The following is a 13,572-nucleotide window of genomic DNA, read 5'->3' on the forward strand; positions in this document are numbered from 1 at the left end:
CGGGTTTCAACATATGAATTGGGGGTACAAACATTCAGTCTATAGCAAGGGGGTATCCCCAAATTTGGTAGCTGCTAGGGCAGTTATTATTTGCAGTAGTCACCTGTTAATGCTCAGTCCTGGGATATGTGTTTTCCTGAAATTATCTCTTTGTTTCCCAAATGGTAGAACCATTAGTATTAATTTCTACTTGGGAAAACTGAGGCTTAGAGGGTCTGGAGACATCCGGTTTTTTCCTCTCTACCTAAGGTTTTCCCCCTACCTAGTTTTTTGTTCATAGCACCCCTTTCCTTTGTATAAGTCTTCTGCCCAGTCCTTGTAACTCTGCTATAACATCCGGCCCTGCTGAGCTGATCGGGAATGTGAACTAATACCCTCAGATCAATGACAGTGCGAATGGGAATCTTAACAGGGACTTTACATCCAGGTGTTGAAAGGGAAGTTTTCTTTTTTTTCTTCTAGGGTCTTGACTTGGAAAAATGGAAGTTTGGGCCATAATCTTCTCTTCCACTGCAGTTTGGAGGAATCCTACCTGTAACATAAGTGGGTAAGACCAACACACCGAGACTGTCAAAGCCAAGAGATAGAGAATAAGAATATTGATATTTTGAATGTCTGATTCATTATTCTGCCTGTTATAAATCTATGCCTGTTTTACACCACTGCCATAGTTTGTTTAGCTTATATGGCTTGGAGCCAGATACTTTAAGTTAGTCAAGTAACAGAAATAAAAGGTATGGAATGCATATGCTCACAAAGGACAGACCTTCTGATCATAACCCTGAGCATTAAAATTCATGTCCTGAACTATGAAGAACAAACGTGCACATATTTTCCAAGGGGAAATACTTTATTTCATTTTCATTTCTTTAAGAATAAGTCACCATAGAGATTAACATAAAGTCTCAGGAGTGAAACTGAATATTTTCTGTGATTTGGGGTATGAATATCTTCACAGAATGTGGATGATCTGATAAAGTCTGAGACTGACTGCCAGTGGTTTCTGTGCAGACCAAGCAGTTGAAGAATGAGAATGAAGTGCAGCTCAGTGATTAGTCTGACCCGTGCCTTGTTTTTCAGAACAACTTGGCTCGGTTTCCCTGGCTGGGACAGGCTCACTTTGAATCCTCACCTCTGCAGACACTCTTATGTAGGAAGGGAATTCCTTACTCCATTTCTTTGCCTGGCAAACAAACTCCTACTTATCCTTCAAGACCCAGCCCAGAAGTCCCTCCTGTCTTTCCCTGCACACCCGGGACACACAGAGGCAGCAAGTCCCTGCAAATGGGGCAAAGAAACAAAGTCAGGTCCTCAACCAGCCACCTGTAGTCGATGGAATCTTGGGCCTCCAGGCACGAGAAGACTTGTCCTGACAGCCTTTCCCCAGGGAAACTGCAGTCTGGTGAGAGAAGATGTTCTCTAATATGCACACATTTTACTAATTTAATTTGCTGTGGCTATTCTTACCATTGCTTAGAATTTATTTTCGCTCTATTTGGCTTCATCGCAGTACAAAAAACCACCCTGGCAACATTCAAACACCAAGGACCCCTCCTCCTGGCCTCTCTCTGCAGCCCCTGCAGCTCAGCTGCCCCTCTCCTGCCTCTGCCCTCTGGGGGCTGCACTGGACCTGGGTGCAGGAGAGCGAGCCCTTTAGTAACAGGGGTGGGAAATCCTAACAAAACAAAAGAAAGTAAAACAGAACTCTGCATTCTAAGCGCCGACACTCCAGCAGCCCAGCATTGCGCGGCGCCAGAACCCAGCCACGCCGTCCAGGGGCGGCCTCTGCAGCCCGCGCTGCCGCCCGCGCTCCCCGCCGGAACTCCTGGCGCGCGGGCCTGGTGGCGCGCCCGGACTTCGCGAGGGAGCACCGCCGCGCCAAGACTACAACTCCCAAGGTGCACTGCGGCCAGAGCATTTTCTACCCTTGCCTCTTCGTTCCTTCCAGTCCTCACGACCAGGACTGATACCTAGGGACGGTGGGTCGCAATGACAGAGCGACTGTAAGCTTCTCTGGCGGCCCAGAGCCCGAATGCCGCTCCCTCTTGGCGTGGGGCGCTCCTTCGCTGCGGAACGCGCCGTCATGGGTCGGGTTTCCCGGGGGACAATGATGGCGAGCGGACGCTGTGGCGCGGCGGTTTAATTTTCCGCCGGCCGCGGCGCGGGCGGGCGCGATGGTCCCGCCGGGGCTCGTGAGGAAACTCGGTAACGCCCGGGCCGGCCCGCCGCGCCCCGAGGCCAGCCCAGCCCGCGAGCGCTCGCGCTGGCCCGGGCTGCCGGGGGCGGCGCCGGGACCCCCCGGCTTGGCGGCGGCCCGGGGCCCGGGGGGCGGGGGGTGGGGACCCCGAGGGTGGGGGCGGGGCGGGCGGGCTCTCGGGTCGGGGCCGACGCGCTGTCCCCCCACAGGCCACCCGCTGGCGGAGATCCGCGAGCGCGCGCTCCGGAGCATCCTCTGCAAGGAGGACCACGGCCTGGTGTGCGGCGCGGCGCTCGGCCGGGAGAGGCCGCTGCTGCTGCGCCTGCTGCGCTGGTTCACCTTCCCCGCCGCGCCCCTGCAGCGGGAGGCGCTGGGGCTGCTGCGCCGGCTGGTCCAGGTGGGCCCCCCGAACCCCGAGTCCCGCGTCCTGTGCTTGGGCAGGTGTTGAGAAACCCTCTGGGAACAGCCCTAGACCTCCACTTTCCGTCGATCGGGGTGCCCAGTGCGCACCCCCCTTGTGTCTTGCGGGGCACGTTGGGGTTCACAGAGTCCCCCCGCGCCCCGAGGGGAGGGAAGGGTCTGACTTTTGGTGCTGCTGAGTTCTGTGTGTTTGGACTTTGGGTTTTCTCTCTGCGGCTGATCCTGTTTTAACTTATGTTGTCATTTGCATCTTCATGTAAAATGTGGGTGCTGTTCTGTTTACAATAGCTCAGCTTTGGAAACAACCCAAATGCCCAAAAGTAGATGACTGGATCAAGAAGATGGGGTACATAGAGACAATGGAATATTACTCAGCAATCAAAAAAGATAAACACATGCAATTTGCAGCAACATGGATGGCGCTGGAAGGGATCATGCTCAGCGAAATAAGCCAGAAAGAAAAAGAAAAATACCGGAGGGTCTCACTCATAGCAGGAATCTAGAAAACCTAAATAAGGGACCAGGAAAAAGACTAATTATAATAAAGTAGAAATCAAAATCAACAAGCAACTAGGAACCAGACACACTATGCGGGGGCGGGGAAAGGAGGGATCAGGGTCAACATAAGGGGGTTGCAATTGTATGGGGAATATAAAAATAAAATTAAAAAGCATAAAAAAATAAAATGTGGGTGATATTGATTAAGCATAGTCTGAAACATGGCCTTAAAGTGTGTTTTCTTTCCTAAACACATCTGATTTTTCTTTTTCTCATTTTTTTTCTCATTTATGTTCCCCTGCCTAGCGCACGAGTTGTTAGTTGTCAAACTACAGATTTAACCTTTCAAAACTGTAAATCACTATTCATGTGTAGGGATGCATAATGCTTCGGCATCCTGTGCCTGATTGGAGGTAGGAGAGGTTAGGGTGAGTGTACACTTCTGAGGTTCAGTATCTGGTTTCCTCTCTCACAAGGATAATCAAATGTTTTATGCCTGTGTCTAAAAATCTATGTCAAATTAGTGGAAGTTCTTTACTTTGGGCTATAGCAACGCAAGCTTTAGTTTTTATGAAAGGAACATCTGGTATACCCAAACATAATTTTATGTTTTGATTGTTGTAAGATACAGCAGAGAGGTTTTGATATTTATAATTAAGCTCAAGGTTCTCCTCTCGTCAGTATCCTGCAGCAGTCCAGCATTTGCTTGATCTTGGCGCAGTTGAGTTCTTATCGAAACTTCGTTCTAATGTGGAGCCAAATCTGCAGGCTGAGATTGATGGCATTCTGGATGGGCTTTTTATTCTTCCTTCAGAAGTTCCTACACTGCCTTCTGCACCTCACCAAACCAATCAAACAGGTAACTGTTGGGAATCCATTTGATGCCTTTTGTTAAAACGGAAACATCTTGGTTCCAGTGGCTAATTTTAAGGAAAGAGACCTGAAACTAAACGCAAACTAACAAAATCCCCATCACCCACCTTTTCTGGTGTTAACTTACATGAGTTTGACCTTTTTCGTTCCTCTACTCTTATAAAGAGGGGGATGCATTTGTATTTATTCTATTTTGGCTCAAGAGGCCAGTCTTTTTGAGACTGGATGGACAGATTATTTCTTTAAACTGACATCTTTTCATTGAGCACTCATGATCACGTGTCAGACATTCTTCTAAAAGCTTTGCACTTGCATTTTTTTTTTCTTTAAAGATTTATTTATTTATGCATACAAGAGCTGGGGTACAGGCCAGAGATGCGGGAGGGGCGAGAGGATTCACCAGAGACAGAGCAGGGAACAGAACAGGCAGAGACTGAAGTACACTGCTGAGGGGAGCAGCGGGGAGACAGGAGAGGTCTGCTGCGCCATGTGTGTTGCTTTCTGGTCAGCCAGGGATGGAACTCGTGCTGAGAGGCTGCGATTGCTTCATAGTGCTTAACCCTTTGCACCACCAGGGAGACTCCTGAACTTGCATGTTTGGATTGTGTTCTTCTATAGGAGTATGATGGTATCTTCTCCAGCTATGATTTTGTAATGGCGTACAATTAAAGTGAGATAGAGCGAGTATTTTATAAGTTGCCTCACCCAGTTGTGTGGTGGTTAAAATGAGAACCCAAGACACTCTGAAGTCCTTAGTTGTGTGACTTTGGCGGAGGTAATTCGAAGGCTTTGGTTTCTCATCCCCAATTTGGGACAGTAAAAAAAAGCATCTTTCTTGCAGAATTGTTGTGAGGATTAAATGAGACAGTGCCTATGATGAGTTTGGCAGAGGGCCTGGCATATGTTCAACCAGAATTGTTAGCTGCTCTGTTGTGTTCTTATTGTTATTTGGTGCTCAGCGTGGTGTCTTGCTCGTGGAAGGCAACAACAGCAGCTGCCATTTATTGAGTTCTTGTGTGGTGATTTTTGTTTTTAAAGATTTATTTATTTATGCATACAAGAATGGGGGTGTAGGCCAGAGGGGCTGGAGGGAGGTGAGAGGATTCACCAGAGACAGAATGGGGAGTGGAACAGGCGGTCTACTGAAATCCACTGCTGAGGGGAGCAGTGGGGAGACAGGAGAGGTCTGCTGTGCCATGTGGGTAGCTCCCTGGCCAGGGGATCGAATTCATGCTGCAGTGTCTGTGGATAGCTTGATAGCGCTGAGACTTTATCTCCTGCACCCTCGTGTGATGAATTTTAATGATATGATTTGTAATTTCTAAGCCATAACAAACAAAGTAGGACCTTAAGTCATGAATGTTCAGTCTGTTTCTTGCTGAGAAATTTAGAAGTGTGGTCTAGGGTGAATTCTTAATTATCTAATGTATTAATGGGAGAACTTTTGGCATGAAAATTTCCAACAGAAAAATCATAAAACTTACTCTCAACTTTTTCTTCGAGCCCATTCTCATTGCTCCTGAGCTGCTAAATGTGTAGGTACGTGACACGGGATTGTCAAAGGTGTTGAAAGGTGGTGCTTTTGTTTTGCTTTTGATCACTTAAAAAAAGTTATTAATGAGGATTGGGTTGGTCCGGAGCTCTATAACTGGAGACAGTGGAGGGAGCAGAGATGAGGGTCCTTGAATAAGTGCTTTGTAACAGGCTCTTTATATCCACTGTGGATGTTTTTATTCGAACAGAAAGTGGTATTTACTTAACAGTAACAGAGAGGGAAAAAGAACCTCAGTTTGAAATAGATGCAGCAGTTATATCTTTCATCTCTTTAGCCAGACCAGACAGTTCAGAGAACAAAACAAACAACTGTTTTTCTAGTTGTAAAAGACACTCAAGAATGTAAGTGAAATTATAGAGAGTTAAGTTTTACTTTTCGTCAGTGAGGAACCAGTAATACAGTAATGCATTTTCTTTTCAGAATTACCACAACAGCCCGAAATGTTGACAGGGTACTTTCCTCAGGAGAAAAGTCATCTCCAGCAGCCGGAAGCACCTCCGCCCCCTCCAGGTGTGTATCTGTGGGAGTCGGTCCTGTTGGCCCTGTGAGCGGGGACCCCGGGCGCTTCTCGTCCCTGTGAGGACACGTCGTGGCTCAGCTGACGGTTTCAGCACCGGGCAGATTGTTTTGAGGGCCTGAATGCTTTGTTTTGGGGATGTAGAGTCTGCGGTAAACTGGTGTGTGTCTGAGGGACTGTCCTGCAGCCGGCGGTGCTGGGGGCAGTGGCGCTTGGTGCTGGCAAATGCCTGGCCTTTGTCAGGAGCTTGCCAGTGCCCTGTGCCCCAGACCATCCTTGCTCAGGACCACCTTAGTCTCTGGGCCCAGGGCCCCTGTATCCCTGTCTCCACACTTCTGACTCAGACCTTCTCCATGAAATCTCTCCAGGTCTTTTTGAACCTGGCCACGCAGGCCTGGCTCCGAGCTCTGCCGCCAGCGAGCCCTGCCGCCAGCGCGCTCTGCTGGCTTTAGCTTTTTTCCCGACACGCACCATGTTCTGAGCTTGTGCACGCAATTCTCTGTGTTTCCCTCCTTGTGAGCGTAGTGTAGCTGTGATCTCTGTGTTATACCCCGCGAGAGGAAGAAGGCCAGGCATGGGTAGACACGTGATGAATGAATGAACAAATCTGCAGTGCCACCTGGAGACGTCGTTTATTAGTATCCCTGTTCCACTGATCAGAACACCGAGGCTTTGAAAGGGTGACACCTCAGACCTAGGTGTTGTGACTGGGGTGAGCTGAGTAAGTCTGCACTTTGGTTTTATTGCATAGGTAGTTAAGGTGAAGAGGATGTGTCCTAGCGTGTATCTGCTGGTTTCAGCTCTTCAAATTCACTCTATTCAGCAGCCTTCTGTGTTTAAAAACTTCCTTAGAAACTCTTGGATCGAATAACAGCTGAAGAAAAACCAGAAAACTCCCTCCACTGTACAATACTTGACCTTCCCTTTCTGGAAAAGTTTTGTCAGATCTGTAGGGTGCTTAGGGTCGGAGACAGTAAATATCAATAGTTCTGTGGCTGAGCCAGCGGGGGTCGGGAAAGGGAGTGAGCACGCCAGGGTGGGGAGCGACGGGTGTTCGAGTGCAGCCCATGAGTGAGGGTCTGTGGGGTCTTCAGTGCAATGTGGCGATCTGTGGACCATGGCCTGCATCGATGGTCTGCAGATCAATGGTGTGGCTTATTTTGGATACTTCCCAGGTGTGCAGTGTAAGCATGTCCATCCCTCCACTCCCTGTCAGTTTTCCTTTAGAAAGTAAACCCTGCTTTATTTGGCACTTTTGAAGGAAGAAACTGCACTGTGCTAATAAATTTAATAATTCTGTTACCGGCCTTTAACTGTCCCCGGCTCTTTTTAGAGCATCTGGCGGAAAGACTCTTTGCCATTTGGAAGGGCTTAGGTAGCTACGACTTCTCAGTGTTGTCACCTTTACTGGTATGATATCAAATCTGTTGAAAAGAGAATTTGAATGGCAGTAGCTTAAAGTTGTGTTGGTTTCTCGGATTTCCTGTAATCTTGTTTGAGTGCTGATATTTGATCTCAACCTTCTGGTCTTCAAGTCAGCTTCAAAGAGGTGTCAACATCTAACACCACATAGGATATCTGAACAGGGCTATGTAAATATAGCATATGATTGTTTGTGTCACCTTTATTTTTTAAATTTAAACATTTCTTCCAAACACCAGTATCTTTTGTGTTCAATGTAATCTCTGTTCTGATCTGCACAGGGTAAAAAAGAAAGTTGAATTGAAACTCTAAATGCCATTCGGTATTGCTTTGTGTACAGTGTTCTTCAAATAATAATATATGAGTTATGTTTAACTTGTGAGGAGAGAGCTCGGTTACTTGTGAGGGAACAAATTGGCAACTAATCTTACTTTATATATTTCAGCTTATTGTACGATAGGACCTTTATTTGGAGACTTGTTATAAATGTGATGCTTCACTCTGAATGTGAATTGGTCCACCTTGGATTCTTTGATGCCTTAACTTTTCCTCTTCCATTGACAGCAAATCAGACTGTGAAATGTTTGAAGTTTTCCATGTTTCCCTGGCTGCCCCTGACCACGACTGACAGACACGTTCTCTCTTCCAATGAAAGGTATGGGGTGTGTGTCCCGTAGTTTGGCGCATCTGTGCATTTGCAGCAGGAAGAAGGGTACTCAGTGCTTGTGAGAGAGCGATGGGAATGTATAAATACTTCTCCTTTTTCAAATAGCAAGCCAGAAAATTCCTGTCCACCTTTCATTCGGCCCCACACCCCTCTTGTGCTGGACTCCCCTACCCCCTCGGTGACCGGAGTCTTCCTTCACTGACCAGATTCTCTGGCTGTTGCTTACGCCCTTGGCTAATGCAAGGAAAATTTAGACTTCTTTTCAGAAGATAATATATTTTAAAGCATGGACTCTTAAGAAAATCTGTATATGACTTTGAGAAGGTTGGGAACCACTGATCTAATCTCTGTAATGGATGTTGGTTGTTACCTCAACAGTAGATGGCTGATTTATAGACATCTGGAGGGCGTTCTCATGTCTAGAGTCAACTTCTTGCTGAAACTTTAATTTCAGTGAAAGAGTTGGCTTTTTTGGGTGAGAATCTGGAAAATACAGACCCACTTGCTAGGGTGAGGGCAGGTACAGTGGGTGGGTGGGGTTGAGGGGCTTGGTGGAGGCACAGCAGTCACCAGCAGGGTCTCTTGGCACTACGCACCAAAGGGGCTGAACACTGGTCCCCGAGTCAGCCACCAGGAGATGGTTGCTGTGCCTGCGCCGGGTGATGGCGGTAGGGGTGGAAGCTGCACTGAGAGAAGAGGTTTGGTTTCTTGGGGGGTGGTGGAGGAGACAGCTGCTCTCCCTAGGAGGGCAGATAAGGTCTGAGAAGTTGGGTGATGTCTTCTGTGTGGAATAAGTGGGGAGTTCAGGCCTCGTTCACCCAGCTAGGGAAGAAAAGTAGGAAATTGGAATTTAACTTTGATGGATTTTTAAAATTTAAATCTGCACTCTATTCATATCACAATTCTATTATAAATTTATAGTAAATAAAAATTAAGAAAATCTATCTTACAAATTTACTTCTGCTCTACTCTTCTGTCATTTCTTAGTCATTTAGCAGCTTTCATTGAATTTTGTGCCCTTTGACCTCAGTGATGTCACTTGTAGCACTTGGGATCATGGGTGGGGACCATGTAGTCCGCAGAGCAGATACAGTCACTGCAGTTCCCCTGCAGACACCGGCACATGGGTGAAGCCCCTGGCCAGAGTGGTTTAGGGATGAGGGATGAGGTCTGGGAGGACTTTGCGGGGCCGCATGTCTCAGCTGGCACCTGGAGGATGGGTTTGAGTCATTGGACCTGGGTTAAGTAGACTCTGGAGTCAGTAAACCTTCTGTGAGAATGACCACTGCCCTATTTTGTAGCTCTCTGAGAAGCAGCAACCACACTTTGATTTGGAACACCTGTGAACTGCTGAAGGACGTCATCATGCAAGATTTTCCTGCTGAGATTTTCCTTCAGAGGCCAAAGATTGTCCAGGTTCGCGTCCTCCGTGACCTTCAGATTTTGAAATCGGGAACTTTTTGTGATGAGCCCCATTTTGCAAAGTGGGAGCACTTGTGAAGGGCCTTTGCATGACTGTGCTCACCAGGTCGAGTGTCCTTTTATCTCAGCCCCGTCCCTAGCTTGTGGGGTCGTGGGGTTCTGGCAGGAGGGCCTCATGGGCACGGGCAGCGCCCGCCATTTGACCACTGATGTGCCTCGCCTGGGCCACCTCAGGGGAGACTCGCTCTGGAGATGGGCTCGGCAGCAGGCTCCCTTCTTGCCAGCAGCAGCGGCTTTGCTCTCGAGTGTGGTGTTTGAGGTGCTGTGCTGGCTGCTCTGCATGAGGAACACATGAGTGGCAGAGACAGGGCTTTGCTGCCTGGTCTGGTTGGCACCCAGGCTGGGCCTGTGGCACAACCACAGCATCTGGTGCCACCCTGACCTCACCGGGCACAGGCTGAGTGGACCCAGTGAGAGGTGGTGTTGACACAGCCTGTCACAGTGTTGAGTGACAGCAGAGGACACGCGGCTGATGGCTGATGCATGGCAGCGACCTAGTTACTGGAGGTGTGAGAGGCTGGCTGTGACTTCCAGAAGCCCCTGTGACTCCATGTCCCAAGCGGGTGCAGGGCCCCTGACCCTGCAGGCTCAAACCAGCCAGTCCCAGCCACTCTGCACCCACCTTACCACTCCCCGCTGCCCGGCTCCCTGAGTGAGGCCCGTGAAAGTCTACGCTTGCGTCTTTCCTTGATCACGGCGCGCAGGCAGCAGGCTCTCTCCTTCTCTGGGGTGGCGCTCGGCTCCCATGGTCAGCTTCCCCCTCTTCATTTCAGAGCCTGCTGTCTCTGTTGAAACTGGCCTTCGGAGGGAGCGGGAAGCACAGGCTGGCCTTGCAGTCCATGTCCTGCCTGCAGCAGCTGTGCGTGAGTCTGAGAAACAGGCTGAACTTCCACCGAGATCCAGGCTTCTTCTCCAGCAAGCGAGGTACTTGGGTCTGTCTGTCCCTCCGTCCTTCCGTTGCCCTATGCCCGGGCCCCTGTGTGTGCGTGTTCTGAGCGCAGCTCCCCACTCCTCCGGGCGATCAGAGGAGCATCTGGATAGCAAGCTGTGTGAGTGAGGGGCTGCTCAGAGCCCTGTCGTCTCAGGCTCTGTCTTGCGGATGAGAGACACTTGCAAGGTGCTCCTTTTCTTCTGAGCATCCTGCCTGGGCGTCAGGGACCAGGATTCTGAGCCCCGCTATTCATACAGAGCTATGGGTGTTTGAGCAGGATAAGATACATGTTGTGTGGGCAAGTCATTTGTTTAAAAAATACCCACTTATATTTTATGGAAACTGTTTTTATGCAACCTGTGATGTAGTCAGAGTATTATGATGGCAGTGCCAGACTTTTCAAGGAAAAAGCACCACCTGATGGTCAAAGAGAGCACAAGGCTGGCCTTTAAAGGCGGTATTTGCAGCTCAAGATTTCTGCGCTCTTCTATGACATGCATTAAATATTAAATCACAGCGATTTATCATCATGCTTCACAGCTGGCCCATATATATATATTTATGCTTTATTGTACCTCCATCTCAGGCTCAGCTTCCTCATTACCGTTCTTGAGAGAGAACTTGCTGCAAATGACTGATAACAGGGAGCTCCGGGCACCCCATATTTTATCAGAAAAAGAATTGTATGTTGGTAAAAATAATTGATTTCCCCGAAGACTTACTTATGTATAAAATAAAGTATTTATCACTAACTATGCACCAGCTGATATTCTAGTCTCTGAATGTTGAACACTGAACAGAGCAGATAAGGTCCCAGCTTTGTGGGCTTGTATTTTAGAAGGTTGGGGGCAGGTAATAAACAAGCAGACCCGTTGGTTCAGTGCTCAAAGGAAATAAAAGGGTGATAGCCGGGGGGTGGCCGGGGAAAAGGGTGCTCAGGGGCAGGGAGTGGGGCGCTGAGGGGGTGAGGGGAGAGCGGAGGAAGCCAGGCGCCGGAGGATTTTGGACCTTGTGGATCTTGGTGAAGATTTCACATTGTCTTTGCAGGGCTGTGAGAATCTCTTGGAGAATTTTTCTTTTTGCAAATACTTTTATCTAATTCTTAAAAAAAAATTATGATAAAATATATATATAAAATATATTATTATCACCATTTTTAAGTGTTTGGTTTGTGGCATTCATTACATTCATTCTGTCATGCAACCGTCGCCATTAGATATTTCCCCTGTCACTAGAAACAGTGCAACTGTCAGGCAGTTCTCCTCATCCCCTCCCCTCCTCAGAGATATGATTTACAAATACTCTCTCCCATTTGTAGGTTGTGACTTTCTTGATAATGTCTTTCGATGAGCAAAAGTTTTTAATTGTGACACGGTTCAGTTACATCTGTCCTCATGGTCGTGTGTCGGATCCCAGGTCGAGACCATCAACCCTGTGTTTCCCGCTATGAGCTTGATGGTGTGAATTTCCATACTTAGGAGGTTGATCCTCCTGGCTGTGGTTTGCAGTGGGGTTTCCCGGAGGGCTTCACGCAGGGAGGGCACAAGCTGCTGCTCTGCGTGTCTCTGATGCTACAAGTGAATAATGTGGGCCAGAAGGTTCCTCATTATCAGGTTAGTTAGACATAAGCCCAAATGTGCCAAGCAGATCCTTGCAGAAAAGATGACACTTCGCTTCCGGAAGCATTTCTTCTGTCTTAACTTTGCTCATGTGCTCGCGAAGAGTGACACGTGGGTGCTGGTGCTTGGTCTTCTCTCTGGACTAAGGGTTCATTCTGTTTATTTTTCCAGATACAGTTTCCCAGAATTCTTCTCTGTCTTACTGTCATGAAGTCAGAGTCGCTCATCCTTCCCAGAGCCCTTCCCCGGGGAGCAGCAGTCCCCGGCCTTCGGTGGTGGGGCGCACGGGCCAGCGCCCCAGAGGAGACGGGCAGGACTGGGACGCCGTGTCTTCCAGGTGACCCGACAAGCCCGGGAGAGAGAGAGAGAGTGTGTGTGTGTGGGGGGGGTGTGTGTGTGCGCACGCGCGTGCACATGTATGAGTGTGTTCACATCTCAGAGGGAGATCATTACTATTCCCTGTCTTCTTTTTGCAAACATTGCTGCCGGTGTCAGACGGCGTTAAACTAGCGACTTTCATGCTTTTTTGGCCACGAGTCACAGTAAGAAATAAACACACATTGTAGCTCAGTGCTCAGCACATGAAAAACACTCGGTATGTGTGCGCCTGTGTGTGCTTGTGCCTGTGTGTGTGGGTGTGTTGTCTGTGCATGTGTGTGCGCGCCTGTGTGTGCCCACACCTCTCTGATTCTGTTGAACTGTGCTTTCCCTGCTTTCTGTTTCACTGAGTTAAAGAATTCGGACCCACGACACTTTTTTACCAACACCAAATGGGACATGCTTTAGCTTAAAAGCGTAACTTTAAATGAAAGGTGCATCTTGACAATATCTTAAACTCCCCTTTGTAAGTCTAATCGTGACTTAAATGTGTCATTATTTACTGTTAAAGGGAGATCCCTGTAAGTGCAAGTCATGGTATCTTATTTGTTGTGTAAATACAGGTTTCTAACATGAGGTTTTCTTCAAGGGGCTGGCGTGGTATTCATGTTACCTCTCCGTTAGGCTGCTTGTGGCTGAGAAACATACTAGTCTCCTCCTCGGTGTCACTCTCACAAATGCCCAGTGAGATGAGCCCGTGTCTGTGGCTGGATTATTCTTTGGGGGCGCTGCTGGACTGCTGCGCCAGGGGCTCTGCTTGCTGCCCTAGTTCCCTGTCCTGGCGCCTCCCCGGGTTAGGGTTCGCCTTACTGTGCTCGTTTACTGAGATGCCTGCGTCCTGGAGAGGTCCAGACCTTACCCCAGTTTATCCAGTCAGGGAGCAAGGAGGTTCAAGTCTCGCTCCTGACCTCCCGGGGCCGCTGGTCCTGAGGGAAGAGCTTCCCCACGGCGCCTCTCCCAGCCTGCGCACAGCCTGGGCCTCTTCCATAGCTGGGGCGCTTGGGACCAGGAGC

General features: G+C 48.7%; 1 protein-coding gene across 3 annotated transcripts in view; it reads left to right on the plus strand.

Moving 5' to 3' along the window:
* The first annotated feature begins 2,174 nt into the window (after positions 1-2,174).
* The window catches only part of RTTN (rotatin), a 93,016-nt gene continuing 81,618 nt past the window's right edge, over positions 2,175-13,572 (plus strand). For all 3 annotated transcript variants that reach the window (XM_037508415.2, XM_037508416.2, XM_054693994.1), the window contains exons 1-8: positions 2,175-2,205; positions 2,407-2,594; positions 3,797-3,974; positions 5,964-6,053; positions 8,047-8,137; positions 9,451-9,565; positions 10,405-10,555; positions 12,353-12,518. In XM_037508415.2, coding sequence (XP_037364312.1) covers positions 2,175-2,205; positions 2,407-2,594; positions 3,797-3,974; positions 5,964-6,053; positions 8,047-8,137; positions 9,451-9,565; positions 10,405-10,555; positions 12,353-12,518 — 1,010 coding nt within the window. The remainder of the gene's footprint in view (positions 2,206-2,406; positions 2,595-3,796; positions 3,975-5,963; positions 6,054-8,046; positions 8,138-9,450; positions 9,566-10,404; positions 10,556-12,352; positions 12,519-13,572) is intronic.

Source organism: Talpa occidentalis, unplaced genomic scaffold (assembly GCF_014898055.3).
Source record: "Talpa occidentalis isolate TD23 unplaced genomic scaffold, MPIMG_talOcc4v2.1 talOcc4.13, whole genome shotgun sequence".
NCBI lineage: Eukaryota > Metazoa > Chordata > Mammalia > Eulipotyphla > Talpidae > Talpa > Talpa occidentalis.